The sequence below is a fragment of the Saimiri boliviensis genome, chromosome 17 (genome assembly GCF_048565385.1).
Source record: "Saimiri boliviensis isolate mSaiBol1 chromosome 17, mSaiBol1.pri, whole genome shotgun sequence".
Classification (NCBI taxonomy): domain Eukaryota; kingdom Metazoa; phylum Chordata; class Mammalia; order Primates; family Cebidae; genus Saimiri; species Saimiri boliviensis.
The window spans coordinates 24,018,138-24,030,750 of NC_133465.1; the positions used below are offsets into that span (position 1 = coordinate 24,018,138).

Sequence of the window (12,613 nt, forward strand, 5' to 3'; positions counted from 1 at the left end):
CCGCCCTGACCTCCTCGAACTGCTCGCCAGAGCCGCCGGCTCCGCGAGCCTCCAGCAGCTCCCGGAACTGCTCCAGAGTGACAGACTCTTCGCCGCGCCCCAGCCGCTCTTCCAGCCAGCGAAACAACGCGCCGCGGTGCCTCGACACCAGCGACTCGCAGGGGGGTGTGGGCAGCAACGCGGCGGCAGCCTCCCGCAGCCTGGCCGGCTCCAGCAGCGCCGCGGCGGGTGGTAGCGCCGGAGCCGCGAGGCCCGGGCCGGGGGTCGTGCCCGAGACCGTGGCCCAGTCCTGGTGGGGGCCCCAGCCCTCTCCCCCGGCGGCCGCCGCTTCGTCTTCACTGCTGTGACTCGGAGCGTTCCCCATGGGGTCTCCGTCTTGGGCGCCCGGCTCTGCAGCCGCTGCCGCCTCCCCGCCTCGACCTGTCAACCTCCGACAGCAGCCGGCGGGCGGGGACTGGCAGGAGACCGCGGCTGCGGCTGCGGCTGCGGCTTCCGGCTTCCTGGCCGTCGAGCGAGGACCGTTGTCGCAAAGATGCCGTCACGTAGGTAGGCAGTCTTTAGCAGCTCGCGACAGCTAGGCGGCAGCAAAGAGTGCAACCTGCATTTCGCAGAGGACGAGTCTGTCTCAACGTTCACGTCATTCCGCAGCCTCCGCTGCCGCCATCTTTGTTTCGGCAGACAGCCTGCAAGCCGGGAAGTACGAGAAGGGCCGGGCGCTGTGGCTCACACCTGTAATCCCAGCCCTTTGGGAGGCGGGTGGGTCACCAGAGGTCGGGAGTTCCAGACCAGCCTGACCAACGTGGTAAAACCCTGTCTCCACTAAATACAGAAAACTAGGCGGGCGTGGTGGCGGGTGCCTGCAATCCCAGCAGGAGAATCGCTTGAACCCAGGAGGCGGAGGTGGCAGTAAGCCGCGATTGGGCCACTGTACTCTAGCCTGGGCGACAAAAGCGAAGATTCTGTTTTTTTTTAAAAAAAAAAAAAAAAAAAAAACGAGGAAAAAGTCGGAGTCTGACTTTTCGCCAGAGACACAGGAATACAGAGAGACCGAGAGACAGGGCGCGGGCCGATGACGTCACGGTCGGCGTCGCCGCCATCTTAGTTTTGGACCGGGAGGCGGCAACTTCGGAAGTGCGCTGCGGCTGCGGTGGTTGAGATGCTGAGGCTCGGAGGCCGCAGGGTTTTGCTGGCCCTGGCCGTAGCCGCGGCAGCGGTGATGGCAGCACGGCTGACGGGCTGGTGGGGTCCCCGAGCTGGCCTTCGCCTTTTCGTACCGGAGGAGCTGTCCCGCTACCGCGGCGGCCCTGGGGACCCGGGCCTCTACTTGGCGTTGCTCGGCCGTGTCTACGATGTGTCCTCCGGCCGGAGGCACTACGAGCCTGGGTCCCACTACAGCGGCTTCGCAGGTATCGGCGACGCTGCTCAGGCCTTTCCCTCCGCCGGCGCGAGCCAGTAGCCACCTGCGCGTCGTTCGTTCGTTCGTTATTCGTGTATCTTGTCCGCCACCCGCATCCCTCGAACCCGCGCGGGGGGCGGGACTGAGCTGCACCATCCTTCTGGTCTCGGTGGCCAGCTCTGTCATTCACCACCGCCCTGCGTTACTGTTGGATTAACGTGTCTTCTGTCTCTTGTTACCCATTACCCACCGTCGGAAGCCCGAGGATACGGGCTTTGTCCCAGACTTCTGTGGGTGCTCTCAGGGCACAGATAAATGAGATTCCGCCCCACCCTCACCGTTGCCTTACTGATTCCACCCATCTCTTCCTTATGCCCGGATCCAAAGCCATCTTTCTTACTCCAACCCCTTAGCATAGTGTTTTCACGGTTCATCCGTGGTTTGTCAGCATGTCTCTACTTAATTCCTTTATGGCCCGTCATGCAGTACATTTGGTCTGAGTCATTCTTGCTTCTAGTACAGATGTACCTGTTTGTCTTTCTTAGAAAAGACTGAGGTTACGGCACAGGTAAGGGCTCCAGTCACCTTTACAGTCCTTCATACGTGGAACAAAGCTGTGCATATGTTAGACCTCAAAGTACGTTTGTCAAAGTAAGTTTGTGCTGGTGTCCCTGTTGTACAGCCGAGGTGATTAAAGGGTGTGATTTGCCTAAGGCCCTCACCCCTGAGAACTGACAGAATTTGGACTCGGACCAAATTCTGTCAGCTATTACAGCTATTACTTTGCCCGCCAGGGGGACTGACTCCCTCCCAAATTTAAAAAGGAAAAAAAAATAAAAATGCAGAGCAAGCCCAAGATCAACTGCTAGGCTGATATTAAATATTTTCCCCTTCTCATTATCTTAGGGGAATTGGGAAGCTTCCTCTAACACTGAAATACAAGCCACTTCCCTCTTTCTAGGGAATGCTTCAGAAATAGAAGGGTTGACAGAAAAGGAATGAAGTCCAGTTGGTCTCGCTAAGCCCCTGAAATAGTCCAGCTGGGGAAGGGACCTACCCAGGGCTACACAGTGAGTTAGAAGCAGAGCTGGGACTGGAATCAAGGTGTTTTGCAGCTGCCAGTTGAAGGTACTCCTTGTTGCACTGCGTTGGATGTATGCACAAGTGTGGGCATAAAACCTTCGGTTTCTGGAGTGCTTTTTATTTTTCACTGTTCTCTGCTGTCTGCTGAGTTTCTGTGCTCCTGGTATTCATTCCTCATCTTTATTTACTGCTGCCTACCTTGTGTCAGGGGCTGTGCAATCCAAGATGTCTGTAACATGCTTCCCACTGCCCACACAGGCTAGCTGGGAAATAGTTACTTTCACTTATTCATTCATTCATTCAATATTTTGTTTTTCATTGAGATGCAATTCACATGATGTAAAGCCCTTTTAAAGTATACAATTCAGTGGGGTTTGTTGTCATTGTTTTTGTTTTGAGACAGGGTCTGCCTCTGTTGTCCGGGCTGGTGTGCACTGGCATGACTTCTGCCTCCCAGGTGGAATGATACTCCTACTTCAGCCTCCCAAGTAGCTGGGACCATAGGTGCATACCACCACGTCCAGCTCATTTTTGTGTTTGTAGAGATGGCTTTGCACCATGTTGGCCAGGCTGGTCTTGAACTCCTGAGCTGAAGTGATCCACCCACCTGGACCTCCCAAAGTGTTGGGATTACAGGTGTGAGCCACTGCACCCAACCTTTTTTTTTTTTTTTTTTTTTTTTGAGATGGAGTCTTGCTCTACTGCTCAGGCTGGAGTGCAATAGCGCTATCTTGGCTCACTGCAAACTCTGCCTACCAGGTTCAGGCAGGAGTAGGTGATTCTCCTGCCTCAGCCTCCGAAATAACTGAGATTACAGCCACCACGTCTGGGTAATTTTTGTATTTTTAGTAGAGACAGGGTTTTGCCATGTTGGCCAGGCTGGTCTCGAACTCCTGACCTAAGGTAATCTGCCCACCTTGGCCTCCCAAAGTGCTGGGAAGTGGTGGGATTAGAGGCATGAGTGACCACACCCAGCCCCTACCCCTTTTTTTTTTTTTTTTTTTTTTTTTTAAAGAGAGATGGGGTCTCATCTCGTCACCCAGGCTGAAGTGCAGTGGCATGGTCATAGCTCAAAGCCCTGTGCTTAAGCAGTCTTTCTTACTCAGCCTCTTGAGAGGCTGGGATTATGAACATGAGCCTCCATGCCCAGAGTGTGAACATTGTGAATTTGTGATGTCTGTGACACGAGTAATGTTGGATATACAGGTGTGGGCCTTGTGAGACATCTGAGCTAAACATGCAGATGTGGCTATCTTTGCCTGTAGGAGGGCTTTGAAACCACAAGTGTGGATAAGATTGTCAGGTGAGAGGTTGTGGACGGTAATGGACTGCTAAGGCTGGTAGCCACTGAGAGGCTGGAGAGATAGGAGGAAAATCAGATGTGTCGTGGAAGCCAGGGGAGTTGGTCAGCTGTGTTAAATATTGCTGAAGGTAAATAAATGTGACCAATGCCGAAGAGATGTGTGTCCAAGGTCCAGGAGCATCTGCCACAGAGGAGGGAGTGGGGGCCCCCTTTCCCTGGGGGTAGGGAGTCGGGGTTGTCAAGAGATGTTCCTCAGAAAACATTCTGGCTGGGTGCAGTGGCTCATACCTGTAATCCCAGCACTTTGGGAGGCCAAGCTGGGCGGATTGCCTGAGTTCAGGAACAGCCTGGCCACCATGGTGAAACCCTGTCTCTACTGAAAAAAAAAAACAAAAAAAAAAAAACAGAAAACAAGGCCAGGCACAGTGGCTCACGCCTGTAATCCCAGCACTTTGGGAGTAAAGGCAGGGGGATCACGAAGTCAGGAGTTCAAGACCAGCTAGGCCAAAATGGTGAAACCCTGTCTTTACTAAAAATAGGAAAACTAGCCGGACGTGGTGGCAGCGCCTGTAATCCCAGCTACTCGGAGGCTGAGGCAGAGAATTGCTTGAACTCGGGAGGCAGAAATTGCAGTGAGCCAAGATTGTGACACTGCATGACAGAGTGAGAGTCCATCTCAAAAAAAAAAATTAGCTGGGTACAGTGGCAGGTGCTTGTAATCCCAGCTACTGGGGAGTCTGAGGCAGGAGAATCGCTTGAACCCAGGAGGCCAAGGTCGCAGTGAGCCAAGATTGTGCCACTGCACTCCAGCCTGGGTGACAGAGTGAGACACTGTCTCAAAAAAAAAGAAAAAAACCAGATTCTTGAGTTTGTATAGTGTCAGTCATTTACAACTGGATCTGATGGAAAGTTCTCTCCTACAGGCCGAGATGCATCCAGAGCATTTGTGACCGGGGACTACTCTGAAGCAGGCCTTGTGGATGATGTATCTGACTTGTCATTCTCTGAGATGCTGACACTTCAAAGTTGGCTTTCATTCTATGAGAAGAATTACATATGTGTTGGTAAGTAGTCCACAGTTCATACGTGTCATGTGATTGTCTTGGAATGTTTTCAGGGGCCTGAGATTTTTTAGGGATTGGGCTCAAGATTAAAATCTGGAAAACAGCCATGGATTTTTTTTTACTTTAAATTCAGTTTGTTAGCACAGGGCTGAGCCATCCAGAAGGAGATGCACGGGCACCTGTTTCCTCCGCTCCTGGCTGTGGGAGAGGGTTGCTGAGCTGTGTGCTTTGGCCTGGCTGCACTGCGGCCAGTGGCTGCTTGCACCATCCATCAGCAACCAGCTCCGGAAGGGCAGCTTACCTGACTCACTGTGCTGTGTGCAGCTGGCTTCAGCACGCAGGCAGGAAGGCGTGAAGCCTAAGTGTATGTTTCTGCAAGTCCCCTTTTATTTGGTCCTCTGGGAGGAGAGCAGCTTCCTGAGTAAGCTGTTTCCCAGGTGGGAAGTATGCTCATTAGACTTCTGTGGAGGGTACTGTACTTGCTACTTACTGCAGGTACATGAGGGACTCACTTCTCCAGTAGGAAGACACTGAACTGTGTCCTAAACCAGAGGGTTAAAGACACTGGCACTAGGCCCTGTGTGGTGGCTCATACCTGAATCCCAGCACTTGGGGAGGCCGAGGCAGGTGGATCACTTGAGGTCAGGAGTTCGAGACCAGCCTGGCCAACATGGTGACACCCCGTCTCTACTAAAAATACAAAAATTAACTGGGTATGGTAGTGTGCGCCTGTAATCCTAGCTACTCAGGAGTCTGAGGCAGGAGAATCACTTGAACCCAGGAGGCAGGCAGAGGTTGCAGTGAGCTGAGATGGCACCATTGCACTCCAGCCTGGGCGACAGAGCAAGACTCTGTCTCAAAAAAAGAAAAGGAAACCAACAAGGAAAGACACTGAACACTAGATTGCTTCACAAGGACCCGCAGCTGGGATGTTTGCCCCCCTTCTCCCATCGGTCTGCAGCCCTCACCTCTCACTGGAGTCCTACTTGGACATGACTGACTTCCTGAGGAAAGACCATCGTCACTTCATCAAACTACGTCTGGCTTGGAATAATTCTTTCCTTAATGCCTCTGAATTTCTGCTTCTGTCATTACCCCTTGAGTTGCCTTTTCTTAGAACCTTGGCGTTTTTATTCACACCTCTGCTCCCTCACATCCAGTTAGTCGAGGCTTCTTCGTAACATCCAAAGCCTGTGTCCATCCATTGCGGGCCTCTGCCTTTCTTCGTTTTCTCTCAGTCGGCCCAAGAGCATTCGTGAGACCACAGCCCTGCCTGCCATCAAAGGCACTAGCCTCTGCTCACCTGCGCTTCAGAGGGCTCAGTTCTTACCTTTCCCAATGAAGTTGCCAAACCAAGGTTGAAACATTACTGGGTCAATAAAAGAAAACCCAACAGAGAAGAATAAGAGCTGGTTGCAGTGGCTCCCGCCTGTAATCCTAACACTTCGGGAGGCCAAGGCAGGTGGATCACTTGATGCCAGGATTTCCAGACCAGCCTGGCCAACATGGTGAAACCCTGTCTCTACTAAAAATACAAAAATTAGCTGGGCATGATGGTGGACGCCTGTAATCCCAGCTACTATGGAGGCTGAAATAGGAGAATCACTTGAACCCGGGAGGCAGAGGTTGCAATGAGCCAAGATCATGTCACTGCACTCCAGCCTGGGCAGCTGAGCGAAACTCTGTCTCAAAAAAAAAAAGAAGAATGGAGTCCAGGCCAGGCGTGATGGTTCACACCTGTAATCCCAGCACTTTGGGAGGCTGAGGTGGTTGGATCACTTGAGGTCAGGAGTTTAAGACCAGCATGGCCAGCGTGGCAAAACCATGTCTCTACTAAAAATAAAAAAAATTAGCTGAGTGTGGCGGCACACACCTGTAGTCCCAGCTACTTGGGAGGCTGAAGCACAGGAATCACTTGAACCCAGAAGGCAGAGGTAGCAGCAAGCTGAGATTACATCACTGCACTCGAGCCTGAGTGACGGACTGAGACCTTGTCTCAAAAAGAATAAAGTCTTGTAGATGGGCAAAGAATGCCAGGCCAAATACTTGATCTGAGATTTGGGAGCACACTTGAAGGTTCCTGGTATGCTTGGTGTGACAGGTGAACTGGTCTTGTTGTGATGATGTGTCACGCATGAGGATGGGGTGGGGCATGTGGTGGGAAATGCCTCCGGATTTTCATTGATGTTGGGATCTTATTGAATACCTGCTATTCAGAAGTTACGGTTTCCATTCTCGGGGGGGGACCAGGGATGAGTTGAGTACAGTTCCTGCCCCTGTTAGCTGATTCTGTAGGATAGGGGCCATGTTAGGCTCTTTGAGGTCACCAGAAGCCCTCAGGGGATGAAGCTTTATTGTAAAGGCACATGGTGAAGTGAGGACAGCCAGGAAGCCATCTTGGCAGCCACGTGGCCAAGCCCCAAGGGAAAGCAAGATGGCCTTGGTTCTGCTGTGGACACGGGATTGGCTCGGAGACACAGCCAGGGGTGATTGCCGTTCTCATGACACAGCTTCTAGAACTCCTCTTTTCCTCTGCTACTGCTGTCCTGGTGTTGGGTCTCATGTGGAAAACTCACCAAGACAGGCTTGTCACCATGTAACACAGACATCCTAACCCCTGTGATGGGAAGTTCTGCGCCAGGACAACTCAGACTGGAGGCCTGTGACTCGGGCCCTGATCCCTTCCTTTATTCATCTAACAAGTATTTAAAATGAATGTTCTGCGCTAAGCTGTTTTGTTTATATATAAATGTAAGTAAAAGTGCAATGGTGTGATCTCAGCTCACTGCAGCCTCTGCCTCCCAGGTTCAGGTGATCCTGCCTCAGCCTCCCGAGTGGCTGGGACTACAGGCATGCACCACCACGCCCGGCTCATTTTTTGTGTTTTTAGTAGGGGGTTTCATTACGTTGGCCAGGATGGTCTTGATCTCTCGACCTCACGATCCACCTGTCTCGGCCTCTCAAAGTGCTGGGATTACAAGTGTGAGCCACCACGCCCGAACTGTATTTATATATTTTTTGAGATGGAGTCTTGCTCAGTCACCCAGCCTGGAGTGCAGTGGCACGGTCTCAGCTCACTGTAACCTCCACCTCCTGGATTCAAGCAATTTTCCTGCCTCAGCCTCCTGGGTAGCTGGGGTTATAGGCATGCACCACCACGCCCAGCTGATTTTTACATTTTTAGTAGTGACGGGTTTCACCATGTTGACCAGGTCTCGAACTGACCTTAAGTGATTCACCCGCCTCAGCTTCCCAAAGTGCTGGGGTTACAGTTGTGAGCCACTGCACCTGGCACTCGGCTGTTTTGAGTACTGGGCCTCATTAGTAGAAAGAGGCATATCATAAACAGGTAAACAGATTGAACAGCTCCAGGTAGGACCATGCATGAAACCAATTGACATGGTGCATGTCTGGGAGTTCAGCACCACTAGAGCCGATGCTCAGGAGTGGCTTCTGGAGAGGACGACCGTGAAGCTGAGACCAGGCAGGTGAGCAGGAGGCAGCATACGGGGCTGGACAAGAGAGTTCCAGCTCAGGGAAGAGCAGTGCCGAAGGTGAGGAGGGGGGAAGCATGGCCAAGAAATAGACAGGAAGCCGTGAGCTGGAGCCCACAGTGAACGAGGGAGGAAGTGGCTTGGTAAGAGGCTGAAGAAGCAAGTAAGTGAAATGGGTACAGGACCTTAGAGGCCTTGGTAAGAAACTTGCATTTTGTCTGTATGCTTGAAGAAGCCAATGGAGGGTTTTAATCAGACATCGGAGTGACGTGTATGATTCACTACTACTCTCCTGTCTGTGGGACATGCTTGATTCATGTCTTTTTGGGGCTTTATTAATCTCACTCTTGTTGCCCAGGCTGGAGTGCAGTGGCACGATCTCAGCTCACTGCAACCTCCACTTCTCGAGTACAAGTGATCCTCCTGCCTCAGCATCCTGAGTAACTGGGATTACAGACGTGCGTCGCCATGCCTGGCTAATTTTTGTATTTTTAGTAGAGATGGGGTTTCTCCATGTTGGCCAGGCAGCTCTCGAACTCTTGACAACCTTGTGATCTGCCCACCTCAGCCCCCTCAAAGTGCTGAGATTACAGGCGTGAGCCACCGCACCCAGCTCTGATTCATGTTTTTAAAAGATTCCCTAGTTGTTTTATGGACAAAGAGCTCTAGGAGGGCATGAGCTGAGGCAGAGAGAGCAGCTGGGAGGCCACTGCCACCGTCCGTGGTTTGGAGGAGGGTGGTGGCGGTGGAAATGGAAAGGAGTGAACGGAATCAGGATCTGTTCAGAGGAAGGACCGACAGGATTCTCTGATGGGTCGGATGGCAAGGAAGGGAGTGTGCGTGTGGATGCCGAGGAGGAGGAGTCGGCGCCAAGGCTCCTAACCCCAGAAGCAGGCTAGAGGCGACATGGATTTGGGAAGGTCAGGGAGGCCGTTGGAATTGAGAGCATGTGCTGAATCTCGCGTATGCTGAACATACGTGCCACTAGAATCGAAGTTGCAGCTAGTCCTTAGGGGCTGGAAGTGAGACAGATCGGTTGATTTCCATACTAAAGGACTCCACAGCTAGAACAGGGCTGCTGTTGCTTGCGGCCTTATAGGATGTTAAGAGGCGGGTATGCCAGGCACCAGAAATCCCTGCAGTGTAAGTTCCTAATAAATGCGCACCTGCAGGCCTGAAGCTGGAAACCCTGGGAACGTGTGCTTTCCCAGCCTGCGGCAGCAGCTGAATATCTGTTCACGCCTCACTCTCACTGTTACTCTGATGTCTGCCTTGCTGTCTTCACAGGAAGGGTGGTAGGACGGTTCTACGGAGAGGATGGGCTGCCTACCCCGGCACTGACCCACGCGGAAGCCGTGATCAGCAAAGGCTTGAAGGCAAACCAGCAGGAGCTGGAAGAGAAGCAGACATTCCCGCCGTGCAATGCAGAGTGGAGCTCAGCCAGGGGCAGCAGGCTCTGGTGTTCCCAGAATAGGTAAGCATGCTCCCCTTCTGTTCTTTCTGCCTCTGTCTCAAACCCACCTTCTGGGTCATCCTGTTTACATTACTCAGTGAATTCAGGAACTGGATGGTTAACCCGTGGAACTTTTTCAAAATTCTGTTAAGCATTCCCAACTTCAGCTGCGTAGGAGATCTGGGGAACGGCAGAAATGACAGCTGGTCAGACCTCACTTCAGTCAACAGAGTGAGAATATTAGGGTCGAGACTTGGACCTGAGGCCTGGGCATTTTTATGTTTTCCAAATTCTCCAGAGATCCTGCTGACACCACCTCCGCCCAGGAATGAGGAGGCACGGGCCCAATTTCTTGCTTTCTCTGCTCCGTTCAGCCGTCCCTGGGTTTGGTTTCCTATTTGACAGCACAAATCCTGGCTGTCTGCAGGAGAGACGGGCAAGGAGGTGGGGACAGCACGCTCAGGGATGGCTTCTGCCACTGTCTACAAAACAAGGTGAGCTGGCGTGGTGGCACACCTCTGGTCCTGGCTACTTGGGAGACCGAGGCAGGCAGGTCGCTTGAGTTCAGGAGTTGGGAGTCCAGCCTGGGCAACATAACAAAAAAATAGTCACAACAGCAGCAACAAAAACACTGCAGATTTGGACTTCTCAGCCTTAAGTGAGGGGAGCAAGGGCAAAGGTAGCAGGGAGGAAAGGCCTTCTTTCCTGGCCACTAGCTTTGAAGAGACAGCTTCTCCAACGTCATCATCTCAAGAAAGAGGGGAGGGACTGAGATCCTGGCCTGCTCACTTCACGGAGAGAAGCTAAGATACCGGGGGTCCTTCCTGTGACCCAGGCCTGAGTGCAGGTGGCCCAGAGAGCACTGGTCCTCCAGAGGAGCCTCCAGGAGGCCTGTGTGCGTTCAGATGCTCAACTCTGCATGTCTGGGGCCTGCCTCCTTTTCCCTCCCCGCTGTCTGCTGAAGCCCTTCTCGCTTTCATGACTGAGAAGTTCTGGCTCTGCCTTCCCACAGAACCCTCCAGAGCCGCCCTGGGGAGTGGAGGGCCCATCCCTGTGCCTCAGCTCAGCTTGTTGCTTTCTGTTCACTCACGTGTGTCCCCCATCAGACTGGGAGGAACAAGCGCCAAAGGCAGGGGCCAGGCTTGGAGTCAGGCCACCCAGGATGGCATGGAGGCTGGGTGGAAGGGGGGACATTTTGGTGACGGCCTTACTCTTGGTAAGCTAGAAGTCAGGTGTTTCTCACTGGCTGGCAGTTTCTCTGACAGCAGTCGGTCTGCTTGCAGGCACTGGAACCTGTATGAGGCATCAATTCTAAGAACCTCATTTTCCTTTTTCAAGGCCTGTGAGTCCATGAGAGACTGAACCCAGGACCCTGAGATGAGCTGGGTCCCTCTGCCTGAGGTAGGAGGTTGCTCAGGTGACGCTGGGCCAGAGCTGAGTCCTCCATGTCTGAAGCCTGGCGTCATCAAGGACTGGACCTGTCGGGGACAGGCCAGCTTGCAGCTACACCCTGTGCCAAGGGCTTCCCAGAGAAGGCCGACTCAGGTGGCCAGGGCACAGCAGCCAGTTGCCTACCCCCACCCAAGTGCCCCAGAGAAGAACGTGAAGACACTGGCCAGTGCTGGGTTGTAGAGGGGAAGGAGGAAGTCACACCCAGACCCTGCTTCTGAGAAGCTCGCTGGCCAGCAGGGAACTTTTCTCAGCTGCTAGCAGCAGTGCAGGCACGTGGTGCCGCCTCCTAGGACGGGCGGGGTAGGGCTGGGGAGCAGCAAAAGGAGCCGCCGTGGACTCTGCCCATGGCCTGCGCAGGCTGGAGGAAGTTAGGAGAGAGCATGAAGGCTCGGGCTGAGCGCCGTGACCTGCTAGCTTGGGAGACACTCTCCTGTGGGCTTCTGCTTTTCACACGGCCCGGCTTACAGCTTCCTGCTCTCCTCTGCCCAGAGACTCATGAGTTCTCACATTTAAGAAGTCCTCTTTCCATCTGTCCATAGCGGAGGTGTGAGCAGAGACTGGACTGGTGTCCCCAGGAAGCTGTATAAGCCAGGTGCTAAGGAGCCCCGCTGCGTGTGTGTGAGAACCACTGGCCCCCCTAGTGACCAGATGCCGGACAGCCCAACACACGGAAATCGTGGGGACTTGGACCACCCACACTTGGCGGAATACACGGGCTGCCCACCTCTCGCTGTCACGTGCTCCTTCCCGCTCTAAGCGGAGCCTTTCATGTGGCTGACACACAGAGCTCTGCTGAGAACCTGAGCGGGCCCTTGACACACGTGTGGCCTGGGATGGCCCCTGGCCTGAAACAGGAGGGTCTGGAAAGACTCTGGCTATATTCTGCAAATGTGACTCTTGCCCCTCTCCTTGGCTTAGTGCCGTGGGACCCGAGGGACAGCTCAGCCACCTGCCTAGTACTGGTCGGCGGCTCACCACTACATCCCTCGACCCACTGGTCATCTTCCTCAGAGCCCGCAGATGTCAGTGAGCATGTCTATTATCAACTGAATTTCAACTTGAATTTATACCCGAAAGCCTGCTGAGCTGATCACAGCTGGGCCAATACAGTAAGAGGCAATAATCACTTAGGATGGTTGATTCTGGAACTGGAAAAGCTTTTGCTTACATGGATACAGCAAATCCAGATGTCTTTGAGCAAAGCAACAATTTAAAACAGGCATTTTCTCTCCTTTAAGGACTTAAAATCAGATGTGGTGTGTTTTCAAAGGCAGAGGTCTGCATTTTGAGCAACAGGTGGTTTCCTAGCTCTGACAAGGTGACTGGTTAGCATGACATTACTTTGGGCAAGGCTGCAGACTTCAGGTG

The 12,613-nt window shown here is 53.1% G+C and overlaps 2 protein-coding genes across 5 annotated transcripts in view; one reads left to right on the top strand and one right to left on the bottom strand.

Annotated features, from left to right (window-relative positions):
* The window catches only part of ZZEF1 (zinc finger ZZ-type and EF-hand domain containing 1), a 139,099-nt gene extending 138,652 nt beyond the window's left edge, over nt 1–447 (bottom strand). For both annotated transcript variants that reach the window (XM_074388376.1, XM_010343702.3), the window contains exon 1: nt 11–447. In XM_074388376.1, the coding sequence (XP_074244477.1) occupies nt 11–364 (354 nt within the window). In that variant the 5' untranslated portion in view covers nt 365–447. The remainder of the gene's footprint in view (nt 1–10) is intronic.
* Nucleotides 448–471: 24 nt separating this feature from the next.
* Nucleotides 472–12,613, top strand: CYB5D2 (cytochrome b5 domain containing 2). Of its 3 annotated transcripts, none has more exons than XM_003933055.4 (4): nt 472–1,406; nt 4,706–4,846; nt 9,628–9,814; nt 11,785–12,613. In XM_003933055.4, exons 1-4 carry the CDS (start codon nt 1,157–1,159, stop codon nt 11,999–12,001), a joined length of 795 nt encoding a protein of 264 aa, XP_003933104.1. In that variant the 5' UTR covers nt 472–1,156; the 3' UTR covers nt 12,002–12,613. The 3 variants fall into 3 exon arrangements, with proteins under 3 accessions (XP_003933104.1, XP_010341949.1, XP_010341948.1); XM_010343647.3 differs by having other exon boundaries at nt 472–802; XM_010343646.3 differs by having other exon boundaries at nt 472–697.